Below are 11,027 nucleotides of genomic sequence, written 5' to 3'. Positions count from 1 at the left end.
GGCTCTCTGTGTGACATGGGAGGGCAGAACTTGCCTGGAGCCCCCGTGTAGTGAGTGACACAGGGAACCAAGGGCCACAGTGTTTCCAACTTGGCCCATGGAAGTGACAGCCACCGAAGACCACCACTCCTGGCAGAAGCTGCACAGTTTGGCACATTTATAAAAGATGTAAAACAGAGTGGGATGGGGGGAGACAGAAGCATGAGGTGTCCAGAGTGGCATGACAGACACCAGACATGCACCGTGCATTTAAGCCCCCTCCCCCTAACCCCCTTCCTTAGCCCAGCCCAGAGCAGTACCCCCCCACCCCCCTCCCCGGCCACTGCCCTCAGGCTGGTGGCTTGCAGAGAATAGGGGACCAAGGTGAGGGCTGCTGCAGTTTGCCCCATGGTCAAGGACAAGAAGCCTTAGATGAGCCTGGCTGAGAGGTGGAGGCAATGTGGGAGGAAGGCAGATCTCCTCCACTTTAACATGCAGGAGAGTGACCCATGGGACTCCAGCAGTGGGAGAAGAGGTGGGGCCACCCTCGGAGAAGCCCTACCAATCAGAAATCTAAGGCAAGGGTCCCAGTGTCCCCTCCAAGGCCATCCCTCCAAACACACGCACACACAAGTGACACACTCACAACCCTGAGCACACCCCAATGGGGCTCACACTCGCGTCCCTCAGGAGCCCCTCGGGAGCTTGGGAGGGGGCTCTCCCCTTAGGCCAGGCTAAGACTGAGAGAGGTCCTCCCTTCTGGCAGCCAGGCCATCCCTCTCCTGGATAGGGAAAGGGACAGCCCAAGGCCACGGGCCAGGTGGGCTGAGTTGTGGCCCAGCAGGCCTCCCCAGGCTGGCAGAGCTGGTGACCGATGAGTCCAGGCAGGCAGGAGCAGCTTGACTGCTATACCCGCACTGGGGGCCCCGAGCAGGCTGTCAGCGGCCCCCGGGACCCGTACTCATAGTCCGCATCTGTGGGCGAGGCCATGAAGGAGCTCAGTGAGCTCCCTGTCTGCCGGTCCCGGAAGCTCTGGATGTAGCTCTGTGGGAGAGTAAACATGGGTGTGAGAGTGCCATTATGGACCCCCTGCCCTGAAAGCCACCCCAGGCAGACATCCCCTCCCTGCACCATCACATCCTGGTCTGCTTTTGGCCTAGGACCCCATTACACCCAGAGTCCACAGCCCTGAGACCCTACCCCCATACCACACCTCATTAAAATTCACGCTCAGGACACCTCTCCCCCATCCAGCAGTTTCCCACGGGAGGGGTTATGATGGGTGGGTGGACATGTGCTAGGCCTTTTAGCCCCTAGGAAAAGCCCAGTCCTGCCTGGACAGTCTACAACCCTCCCTTCTCCACCCGGGCTGGAGGCACTCGGGATGCTCACCGGGGAGAGGATGTCTCCATTGAAGCGTTTGATGGGCACTGGCCTGCGCCGATAAGCAGGGTCGGCGGGCCCAGGCCTTGGAGGAGCCCGGGGGCCTCTGGGAGGAGCCCTCGGGGGTCTCTTCTTACGCCGCTTCTCCTTGCGATCTTCCTGCTGCCGAATCCGCATCAGCTGTACGCGTCGGCGCTGCCGGCTGATAACCACTGTGAAGGGTTGGGCAAAGAAAGGTCTCAGAGGCCCACATGCCTCGTCTCCCCAAAGCATGCCTGCTCTTTCCTACCCAAGGACTCCAGGCCTCCAGATTCTCCTTGTCCATAACTGCCCCCTCCTTACTTTCCTGGTCTCCCACCTCCCAGATGGGACTTCCTGCAGTTCCTTTCTTCCAAAGGTCTTTATGGAAAATTTCTAGACTCTAGGTACCCATTCCGCAGCTATTACCCTTCTCCCAATCCAGAGCCATAGGTGACTCACCTAGACTAGCCGTCATCTCTCAACTAGATAACTAAGCTGCTTCCTCACTTGTTCTCCTTCTATGCTTCCCTTTTCCGTTGCTTTCTATACTTAGTAACCAGAATGAGCATCCCAAATGCTAAATTACATTATATTCTCCCTGTTTTATATCTCCAATGGCAGCTCATCACCCTTCTAATAAAGCCCAGAGTCTGCATCAATGGCCCAGGGTCCCCATGCAATCAGCATCCCTCACCCAGCACTCCAGCCCCACTTCCTCAACAGGCCAGTCTCATTCCTTCACAGGCCTTCACCCTTGGCTATTCCCTCTTCTCTAGCTCTTTGCCTGGCTTATCTTTCAGGTCTCTGCTTAAATGTCACCTCTTCCAAGTAACCTTCCTTGGCCACTCTGTCTATATTTCACATTACCCTGCATATCACTCCACAGAACTGAAACTATCTTGTTTGTTTGCATGTCTATTTTCTCTCTCCCCCAACCCCAAATGTAACCCCATCAGGGCAGGGGCCTTTTCTGTTTTGTCTCTGCTGCATCCCTAGTGCCTGGAAATGGGCTTGGTACAGAACCAGTGCTCTATCCATTGTTGTGGAATGAACGGTGGCACGGAGGGTGTCTCCCCAGAGAGACAGTCAGCTCTCTAACCTGACTAAGGCCTTCTGCTGCTAGTGTGTACAGCTCATTTCCCCACTCCCCAATCGCTCAGCGCCTCCACCCAGCCCTGGCCTCCCAGTTCTCTTATGCCCACCCTGGCCAGGGCCCTCTCACCTTCTGTGTGGGAGTCCCTCTCGGCTGTCACCCGCCACTGCACCAGAACGCCCATCAGGCTGAGCAGGGGCCAGAGTGCCAGCAGGGCCCAGCTCCGCCAGCAGAGTGGGGGAATAGGGGCAGCCCGTAGACGCTCCACCGCATAGCGCCCCAGCAGCAGCAACTCGGCAAAGTAGTCAGCAGCGGTAGCGATGAGCGCAGCACCAGTCACAGCAGTGGCCAGGGTGGTGAGTGGGCGAGGCCAGCGCAGTGTGAGCAGGGCACAGAGAAGGCCGCCTCCCAGCAGCAGCCCCAGGGGGCCCCAAACAGAGCCAGGCTGGTAGTAGGGAGCAGAGCCCAGCAGGGCGGCAGCGGCGAGCAGCAGGCCGAGCAGCAGCCCTACCAGGAAGAGGCCCACGCTGCGCACCAGCATGGCCACTAGCCCACAGAGCAGCCCGATGCCCAGTGCGATGCCCGCACTTGCCCCAGCACTCAGCTGAGTCTCCAGCACCCGCTCTCGGTAGCACAGCAGGAAGATTACCACTGAGCCAAACAGCAACCCAGTGAGGAAGAGTACTGCCTTGAAGCAGCGGTAACCTGGAGGGGAACAGGGGCTAGTGAGAGGCCAAAGCAAGGTTACTGGGCTGAAGGCAGGAGGTCAGAGGGGTCAGGGACATGGAATCACAAGGGAAACCAGAGGCAGGACACTAATATCAGAGAACTGGGGGGGGTCACTGGGGTCCTGAGATTAGTAGTGAAGGGACCACTGAGGTCAAGGGAGGTCAGAGAGATAGGTAATTGGGAGTCATTGGGAAAAGAGAGAGACAGTCATTGAGATGAGCGTTGGGTCTTTAGGGGTCAGAGGAGTCAGAGATAGATCATTGGAGTCAAGAATGAATCAGTGATAGGGTCACTGGGATCTTTAAGGAGGGATTGTTCAGGGAAATGAGGTGTTCTGAAGTCAGAAAAACTTAAGAGGTGAGGTCACACAGATCAGAAAGATGAGGCCGCTGAGGGGTCTCAGGGCTTCAGAGATATGATGTTATTACAAAGAGAAGCAGAGTTATTGGGGTAGGTGTCCATAGGTTGAGGTCTTTGCAGGTCAGGAGAGATTGACATCTGTAGGCTCATTGATAGTATTAAAGGGTTTCTCAGGGAGAGTAATACTGAAGCCAGAGAAATGGAATCATTGAGATCATGGTAGGAGCAATCAGGCAATGGGGTCATAGGGATCTCTCTATGTTAGAAGTAATAGAGAGAGTCACAGGGATAGAAGGTAATGAGATAGCTAGGGTGGTTGGGGGTCACTGGGGTTTACAAGGGGTTGTAGGGAGTCAAAGAGGATTATAGGGGAAAATAGTGGTTATGGAGTTTCAGAAAAATGGAAATGATAGGGCCATTAGGCCCATTAAGCCCATTAAGGGTACCTGGAAGTGTGAGGGACTTGTAGATTCTGAAAAGCTGGGAAGATGGAAGTCAGAAATGAAGATCAAGTGGTCAGGGAGAGCCAAAGAGGAAGGTCATAAAGAGGAGAGTCAGTTATGGGAATGAGGAGAAGCATTTGAGTCCTGGAGGTTCTGGGGTCAGAAAGAGGAGCAGGGCATGCACAAGGACTCAGAGAGTCCAAGAGCCTGGGAGTCAGAGCCTCCAAGAGGGGTAGGGTGGCAGGGAAGCCCAGGAGAGTGAAGGTCAGGCTGCACTGAGCAACTGTAGAGGGAGGGGTAAGAATAGTGGAGGGGGTGAGGTGACACAGACTCCTTGGAGACCCAGCATGTGTCCTGAACCCTTAGAGGAGCTCCTCTTCCTGCCCACTCTACAATTGTTCAGCCCAGAGTTCGGGGGTGGAAGCAGGGGAGGGACCATCTGGCTCACACCCCTGCCTACTACCCAGCCATTCTAGGGGGAGATGTAGAGGTCCCAGAGCACAAGTCACACCCCACCCCTTCCCAAACTGGAACCCAGACCTCTAAGCTTCCTTTGGACTTTATCCAACCACTTATAATGCTCTGCCTGGAGGCTTTCCTTGGATACCTAGCCCATAATGCTCACTCCCCTATCTGAAGTTCTGTACCTTTTCTGTAGAGTCACTGGGCACTTACTCCACTAGACCATCTGGCACCTTTGTGCAAATTAGAAAAAGTTGTGCCTTCTTTTAGGCAAAGCAGCCTTGTGCCAAGGAATCACAATTAATAAGGTGCAGAGCCAGGTTCAAATTCAAGAATATCTAATTCAAAACCCCGTGTTCTCTAGGGTCTGGAGTCTAAATTATCTACAAAAGTGTGCGATGGAAAAAAGGGGAGAGAAAAGAAAAGTAGCTATCATGGTGGTAGTAAAGTTCTAAAGAAGATTTAGGGTGCCTCAGAAAAATAACTTGGGGAGACAGTGGAGAATCCAATTGAGGGATGAGGTAAGGTCTCACCGAAGAAGCAGTAGACGACTCCAAACAGACAGCACATGATGCAGACGAGGGCCGGCAGTGCCTGGTACCTGCGCTCCAGGGGCTGTTCACAGGGTGCACCCCAGAAGGCATCATCTGGCTCAGGGGGCAGCAGCTGGAACCGCAGCGTCGCCACAGTGCCTGGCATATTGCTGGGAACAGAAGGGAGTCACCCTCCCAGGTCAGCCTAACAGAGAAGAAGTAGGGGTCAAGGAGGAGGCCTGGGTCCCTACCGGGATGGGGGTGAGAATGAGAGTGGGAGAACTAAGCAAGGACACAGTGGACAAAGGAGTGGTTGGTGCCCACATCATACAGCTCTGAAAGCATCCCTGAAGTAAGGAACAAAAGACAAAGGGAAACAAAAGTGCTTGGCTAGAGGGAGTCGGGATGAAGAAGTTAAAAGGGGGACTGGGCTGGGGAAGATGAGGGCAGTGTGCTGCCGGTGAGAAGGAGGCAGCCAGGAGACTGGTCCGTGGGAGGCTCAATCTGGGATTGTCCAAGATCTACCTGGGCTGGAGGCGACCTGAGCTTCTGAGCGAAAGAGGCTGTGCAGGGGCCGGCGGGGCTGGGGTTGCGGGGCTCCAGAGGTTCCAGCTGACTGGGGTCCGGTAAAAGTCCCCCGTGAGGGGAAGGGGGCTGCTGGGCCGGAGGGACCAGTCCCGGCGCGGCGGCGTCGCCGCTCCGCCTCCAACACCGGCTGGCACTCCAGTCCCGCGGCGTCCGGGGACTCGGACTCGGGCTGGGCCTGGGGAAGGGAAAGAAGCAGGAGCAGGGGCTCGGGCTGCCCCAGAGCCGCGGCCCCATGCCCTGAGCCCGCCCGCGGCCCTTGGTGCTGATGGACAGCTCCGGCCTCAGCTCCTGACGTCACTCAGGGCGCACCATCCAGGCAGGGGCGGGCTACTTCTGACGTCACAGGGGACGCACCAACCACGCCGTGGGGAGGTAAGTGACTCCGCCCCCGGCGTCTGCCTCTCCCGCACTGAGGAGGGGGCACTTCCGGGGGTCCTTCCCCTTTAACCTCCCACTTCTCCTCCCTCTCCGGTAGCTGGAGCCCGAGACCCCACCCCAGGGGCGGGGCCCTCCCAGTGACACGTCGGACAGCGGCGGCCCCAGCGGAGGCTCCCGCGCCCAGCGCTGGGACCCTGAGCGGTACCAAGCGGCGTCTGGAGAGAGATCGGAACGCGGCGCAGGGGATTCGGCTCGGGCCGGGGACTCTACTCGGCGGGGAGGGAGGGGGCCCTCCCGCTTGGCCTAAGCCCTCCGGATCCGCCCCCTCCCCGGTCCCGCCCCCCTTGGAGCCTCCTCTGGCTGCTCTGGGGCTGCTCCACGGCCGGGGGCCCGCGGTCCGGGCGCCATGCGGGCATCACTGCTGTTGTCGGTGCTGCGGCCCGCAGGGCCCGTGGCCGTGGGCATCTCCCTGGGCTTCACTCTGAGCCTACTCAGCGTCACCTGGGTGGAGGAGCCATGCGGCCCAGGGCCACCGCAACCCGGAGATTCTGAGTTACCGCCGCGCGGCAACACCAACGCGGCGCGCCGGCCCAACTCGGTGCAGCCCGGAGCGGAGCGCGAGAGGCCCGGGGCTGGCGTAGGAGCCGGGGAGAACTGGGAGCCGCGTGTCTTGCCCTACCATCCCGCACAGCCTGGCCAGGCCGCCAAAAAGGCCGTCAGGTAGGGATTAGACCCACCAGCCCCACCCCCTGGGAACCGGCCGGAACGGACGGGCCGTGGAGGCCGCTAGGGGCTGGGTCAGGGTCCGGAAGGAAGGGGCTGGCCTGCCAGGAAGTCTTTGCGCCCCAATAATTTCCTATGGCCCTGCTTCCCCGGGAGGTGTGGAGCCCATCTGAGGCCTCTCTCGGCCCCATCCAGGCCTGGATAGAACTTGCCCGCCTCTTTCCTAAACCTGCTTGAACCCATGGTCCCCCAAAGATCCTCTTAGCCCTCTGGGTGGGTGCTGGGTTTAGAAAAATGACTGGTATATAGAGTGGGTACATAGAGGGAAAGAGAAAAGAGATAACTAGGATTTACTTGTATCTCTTGTTCCTGTGTGGGCATTTGAGGGGGTGAGGTTTGTGGGGGAAGAGTGAGGTACCCATCCCATTCATGCCTCTGCATATGAGTTGAAACAATTCCTCCTAAGTAACACTGAGTTCAAATTCCATTTCTGCAACTTACCTTCTGTGTTACAGAAGGTAAGTTGCTGAAACCCGAGCCCTAGTTTGCCCTTCCCCCAAACACATTCACTACATCTCTATGCCATTTATTCCTTTACATCATTTATGTGATATATTCGTGTAATGGCGTAATATTTAGAAATAAGTATATACCTGATGTGTGGAGTTACCTGTGTGCCAAGCATTTGGCTAAGTGCTTTAAAGAGATAAAATCAGCCCCATTTTACAGATGAGGCTACCCAAGGCTCAGATAGGTTAAATAACTTGCTCAAGGACCCAACTACTAAGTAATGAAACAGGGAATCAGACCCACAATGTATCTCTCATATCTGCATGGATAGTGCCATCTCCTAAAAGGCCAATCAATATTTCACTTAAATCCTCATGACCCCGGGAGAGACTTATTCTTATCCTACCATAAGAGAGGAAACAAGCCCAGAAAGCGTGTGACCTGCCAGAGCCTATGTACGCTGCCCTCTGCCTACCTTGTTGTCTTTTTAATAACCCTATCTTCTCACCCCTCCCCCACCCAGGACCCGCTACATCAGCACGGAGCTGGGCATCAGGCAGAGGCTGCTTGTGGCGGTGTTGACCTCACAGGCCACATTGCCCACGCTGGGTGTGGCCGTGAACCGCACTCTGGGGCACCGGCTAGAGCGTGTGGTGTTCCTGACAGGCTCACGGGGCCGCCGCGTACCACCTGGCATGGCCGTGGTGACACTGGGCGAGGAGCGGCCCATCGGGCACCTGCACCTGGCACTGCGCCACCTGCTGGAGCAGCACGGCGACGACTTTGACTGGTTCTTCCTGGTGCCCGATGCCACCTACACCGAGGCGCACGGACTGGCGCGCCTAGCTGGCCGCCTCAGCCTGGCAGCCGCTGCCCACCTCTATCTGGGCCGACCCCAAGACTTCATCGGTGGAGAGCCTGCTCCAGGCCGCTACTGCCACGGTGGCTTTGGGGTGCTGCTGTCGCGCACACTGCTGCAGCAGCTGCGCCCCCATCTGGAAAGCTGCCGCAACGACATAGTCAGTGCACGCCCGGATGAGTGGCTGGGCCGCTGCATTCTGGATGCCACTGGGGTGGGCTGCACTGCCGACCACGAGGTAGGAAGATAAGTCAATTCACCGGTGCCTCCTGTCTGGGCTTGTACACTTCCCCCTGAGAGGCAAAGGGGGTGGTTGGAGATCTAGGCCTGGTTTTCCGTGCCAGTTCTGTCATTTTCTGTCCCTGTGACCTTGGGTAAATTACTGAATCCCCTGAGCCTCCGTATCCCCATCCATACCAATGGAAATAATTATTCCTCAAAGTTGTTATGAGGATTAAGAAAAAAATAAGGAAGACTTGCACATAGTAGGTGTTCGATGTTGACGATTATTATCTTACTTGAGCTCCCGGATGGCTCTGAGATAGGATGCATGCCCATTTCACAGATGAGCTAGCAGAGGCTTGCCCAAGGTTACAACTGGTCAAGGTAGACCTAAACCCACAGAATTCTGACCCCAAGCCCACAACAGGCCATAGAATGGGAAGATGATACACATACTATTAGGTGTGGTGGGGCAACTATCACCTCATGTTTCCCATTATGCACCCCTTTCTCCTCCCCAGGGGGTACACTATAGCTACCTGGAGCTGAGCCCTGGGGAGCCCGTGCAGGAGGGGGACCCTCGTTTCCGCAGTGCCCTGACGGCTCACCCCATACGTGACCCTGTGCACATGTACCAGCTGCACAAGGCTTTTGCCCGAGCTGAGCTGGAACGCACATACCAGGAGATCCAGGAGTTACAGGTATAATCTGGGCTGGAGGACAGGTCAGAGGCAGGGGTAAGGGGCGGCTGAGAGGTCTCAGTCATCTCAGAGTAATAAAAAATTAGCACTAGAATCACAGCACAAACCTGCTTCCCAGTCCCTATCTGTTTCTCCTTTTCTGAGAAGCCTTTCCAGAAACCCCCATTTGACTCTCAGGCTTCCTCCATCTGGGGAAAGGACAGGTGGGGGTCTTGGGTGGGCAGAGGTTGGCAAGGGTAGGGGAACCCATCCTGAGTGGCCTCTGATACCTGCCCAGTCCCCCAGCTGTGTGCTGGCCCCCGTGATCTAGGCCTTACTCATGGCCTGTTTCTTCAATCCAGTGGGAGATCCAGAACACCAGCCGTCTGGCAGCTGATGGGGAGCGGGCAGCCGCCTGGCCCATGGGCATTCCAGCACCATCCCGCCCAGCCTCTCGCTTTGAGGTGCTGCGCTGGGACTATTTCACAGAGCAGCACGCTTTCTCCTGTGCTGATGGCTCGCCCCGCTGCCCACTGCGTGGGGCTGACAGGGCTGATGTGGCTGACATTCTGGGGGCAGCTCTGGAGGAGCTTAACCGCCGATACCACCCAGCCCTGCGGCTCCAGAAGCAGCAGCTGGTTAATGGCTACCGACGCTTCGATCCTGCCCGGGGTATGGAGTACACGCTGGACTTGCAGCTGGAGGCGCTGACCCCCCAGGGAGGCCGCCGGCCCCTCACTCGCAGGGTGCAGCTACTACGGCCACTGAGTCGCGTGGAGATCTTGCCTGTGCCCTACGTCACCGAGGCCTCACGTCTCACTGTGTTACTGCCACTGGCTGCAGCCGAGCGTGACCTGGCCCCTGGCTTCCTGGAGGCCTTTGCCTCGGCTGCACTGGAGCCGGGCGATGCTGCAGCAGCCCTGACCCTGCTGCTACTGTACGAGCCACGACAGGCCCAGCGGGCGGCCCATGCAGATGTCTTTGCACCTGTCAAGACCCATGTGGCAGAGCTGGAGCGGCGTTTTCCCGGTGCCCGGGTGCCCTGGCTCAGCGTGCAGACAGCCGCACCCTCACCACTGCGCCTCATGGATCTGCTCTCCAAGAAGCACCCATTGGACACGCTGTTCCTGCTGGCCGGGCCAGACACGGTGCTCACTCCGGACTTCCTGAACCGCTGCCGCATGCACGCCATCTCTGGCTGGCAGGCCTTCTTTCCCATGCACTTCCAGGCCTTTCACCCCACCGTGGCTCCACCCCAGGGCCCGGGACCCCCGGAGCTGGGCCGAGACACGGGCCGCTTCGATCGCCAGGCAGCCAGTGAGGCCTGCTTCTACAACTCCGACTACGTGGCGGCCCGGGCGCGGCTGGCGGCAGCCTCGGAGCAGGAGGAGGAGCTGCTGGAGAGCTTGGATGTGTACGAGCTGTTCTTGCGCTTCTCCAGCCTGCACGTGCTGAGGGCCGTGGAGCCTGCGCTGCTGCAGCGCTATCGGGCCCAGACGTGCAGCGCGCGGCTCAGCGAGGACATGTACCACCGCTGCCGCCAGAGCGCGCTCGAGAGCCTCGGCTCCCGCACCCAGCTGGCCATGCTGCTTTTTGAGCAGGAGCAGGGCAATAGCACCTGACCCCGCCCTGTGCCCCGGAACCCTGGCCAGGCGGCACCCCGCCCCGCTCCTCTCCCTGCCAGCCTCGCGGGACAGGGCTGGCCACAGCCTCAGACCCCAGGGCAGCCCACAGGCCCCCTCTCTCTGGCTTGGGAGGTCCTTGGGCTCAGGGCAAGCCCTGGAAGAGGTGCCCTTGGAGCCACCCTTTTCTGCCCCAAACCAGGTCTCCCTGCCCCCTTGACGCTGCTGATTCAGGCTGTGGCCTCCGAATATTTATGCAGTGCAGTCTGCCTGACGCCAGCCTTGCTTCCTAGGGTCACCCCGGGGTGCTGGGCTGTAGAAGAGTTGTTGGAGAACTGGGGAGCTGAGAGAGGAGGGTAGGGTGTCTCTCAGCTTCTCTCTGCACTCCTGATAAAGCTCCTTGCCTTTAATAAACTGGCTGAGTGTGGACTAGTAGTTCTGA

The 11,027-nt window shown here is 58.1% G+C and overlaps 2 protein-coding genes across 4 annotated transcripts; one reads left to right on the top strand and one right to left on the bottom strand.

The window, feature by feature from the left end:
- Positions 1-35: 35 nt before the first annotated feature.
- Positions 36-6,082, bottom strand: TMEM198 (transmembrane protein 198). 2 transcript variants are annotated; one of them, XM_014561031.2, is made up of 5 exons: positions 5,529-6,081; positions 5,004-5,173; positions 2,606-3,181; positions 1,372-1,574; positions 36-1,023 (listed from the first exon to the last, which is right to left on the bottom strand). In XM_014561031.2, the coding sequence occupies exons 2-5, from the start codon at positions 5,167-5,169 to the stop codon at positions 886-888; spliced, it is 1,083 nt and encodes a 360-aa protein (XP_014416517.1). In that variant the 5' UTR covers positions 5,170-5,173; positions 5,529-6,081; the 3' UTR covers positions 36-885. The 2 variants fall into 2 exon arrangements, with proteins under 2 accessions (XP_014416517.1, XP_006186941.1); XM_006186879.2 differs by having other exon boundaries at positions 143-1,023; positions 5,004-5,208; positions 5,529-6,082.
- Positions 6,083-6,085: 3 nt separating this feature from the next.
- Positions 6,086-11,014, top strand: CHPF (chondroitin polymerizing factor). 2 transcript variants are annotated; one of them, XM_006186877.2, is made up of 4 exons: positions 6,086-6,689; positions 7,726-8,299; positions 8,805-8,984; positions 9,326-11,014. In XM_006186877.2, the coding sequence occupies exons 1-4, from the start codon at positions 6,376-6,378 to the stop codon at positions 10,583-10,585; spliced, it is 2,328 nt and encodes a 775-aa protein (XP_006186939.2). In that variant the 5' UTR covers positions 6,086-6,375; the 3' UTR covers positions 10,586-11,014. The 2 variants fall into 2 exon arrangements, with proteins under 2 accessions (XP_006186939.2, XP_032336225.1); XM_032480334.1 differs by lacking the exon at positions 8,805-8,984 and having other exon boundaries at positions 6,130-6,689.
- The last annotated feature ends 13 nt before the right edge of the window (positions 11,015-11,027 follow it).

Source organism: Camelus ferus, chromosome 5 (assembly GCF_009834535.1).
Source record: "Camelus ferus isolate YT-003-E chromosome 5, BCGSAC_Cfer_1.0, whole genome shotgun sequence".
NCBI classification, from domain to species: Eukaryota; Metazoa; Chordata; class Mammalia; order Artiodactyla; family Camelidae; genus Camelus; species Camelus ferus.
The sequence above is the reverse complement of the archived record's forward strand: the minus strand, read 5'-3'. Positions and strand labels throughout refer to the sequence as shown.

What these genes read in the sequence shown, in the direction of transcription:
- TMEM198 (XM_006186879.2), bottom strand. Translation starts at nt 5,169, where the DNA reads ATGCCAGGCACTGTGGCGACGCTGCGGTTCCAGCTGCTGCCCCCTGAG. An exon ending in GAGGGACTCCCACACAGAAG is followed by an intron (nt 1,575 to 2,605) that starts GTGAGAGGGCCC and finishes AACCCTTCACAG; the next exon opens with TGGTTATCAGCCGGCAGCGC. An exon ending in ATGGAGACATCCTCTCCCCG is followed by an intron (nt 1,024 to 1,371) that starts GTGAGCATCCCG and finishes ACTCTCCCACAG; the next exon opens with AGCTACATCCAGAGCTTCCG.
- CHPF (XM_006186877.2), top strand. Translation starts at nt 6,376, where the DNA reads ATGCGGGCATCACTGCTGTTGTCGGTGCTGCGGCCCGCAGGGCCCGTG. An exon ending in GCTGCACTGCCGACCACGAG is followed by an intron (nt 8,300 to 8,804) that starts GTAGGAAGATAA and finishes TCTCCTCCCCAG; the next exon opens with GGGGTACACTATAGCTACCT. An exon ending in AGGAGATCCAGGAGTTACAG is followed by an intron (nt 8,985 to 9,325) that starts GTATAATCTGGG and finishes TCTTCAATCCAG; the next exon opens with TGGGAGATCCAGAACACCAG.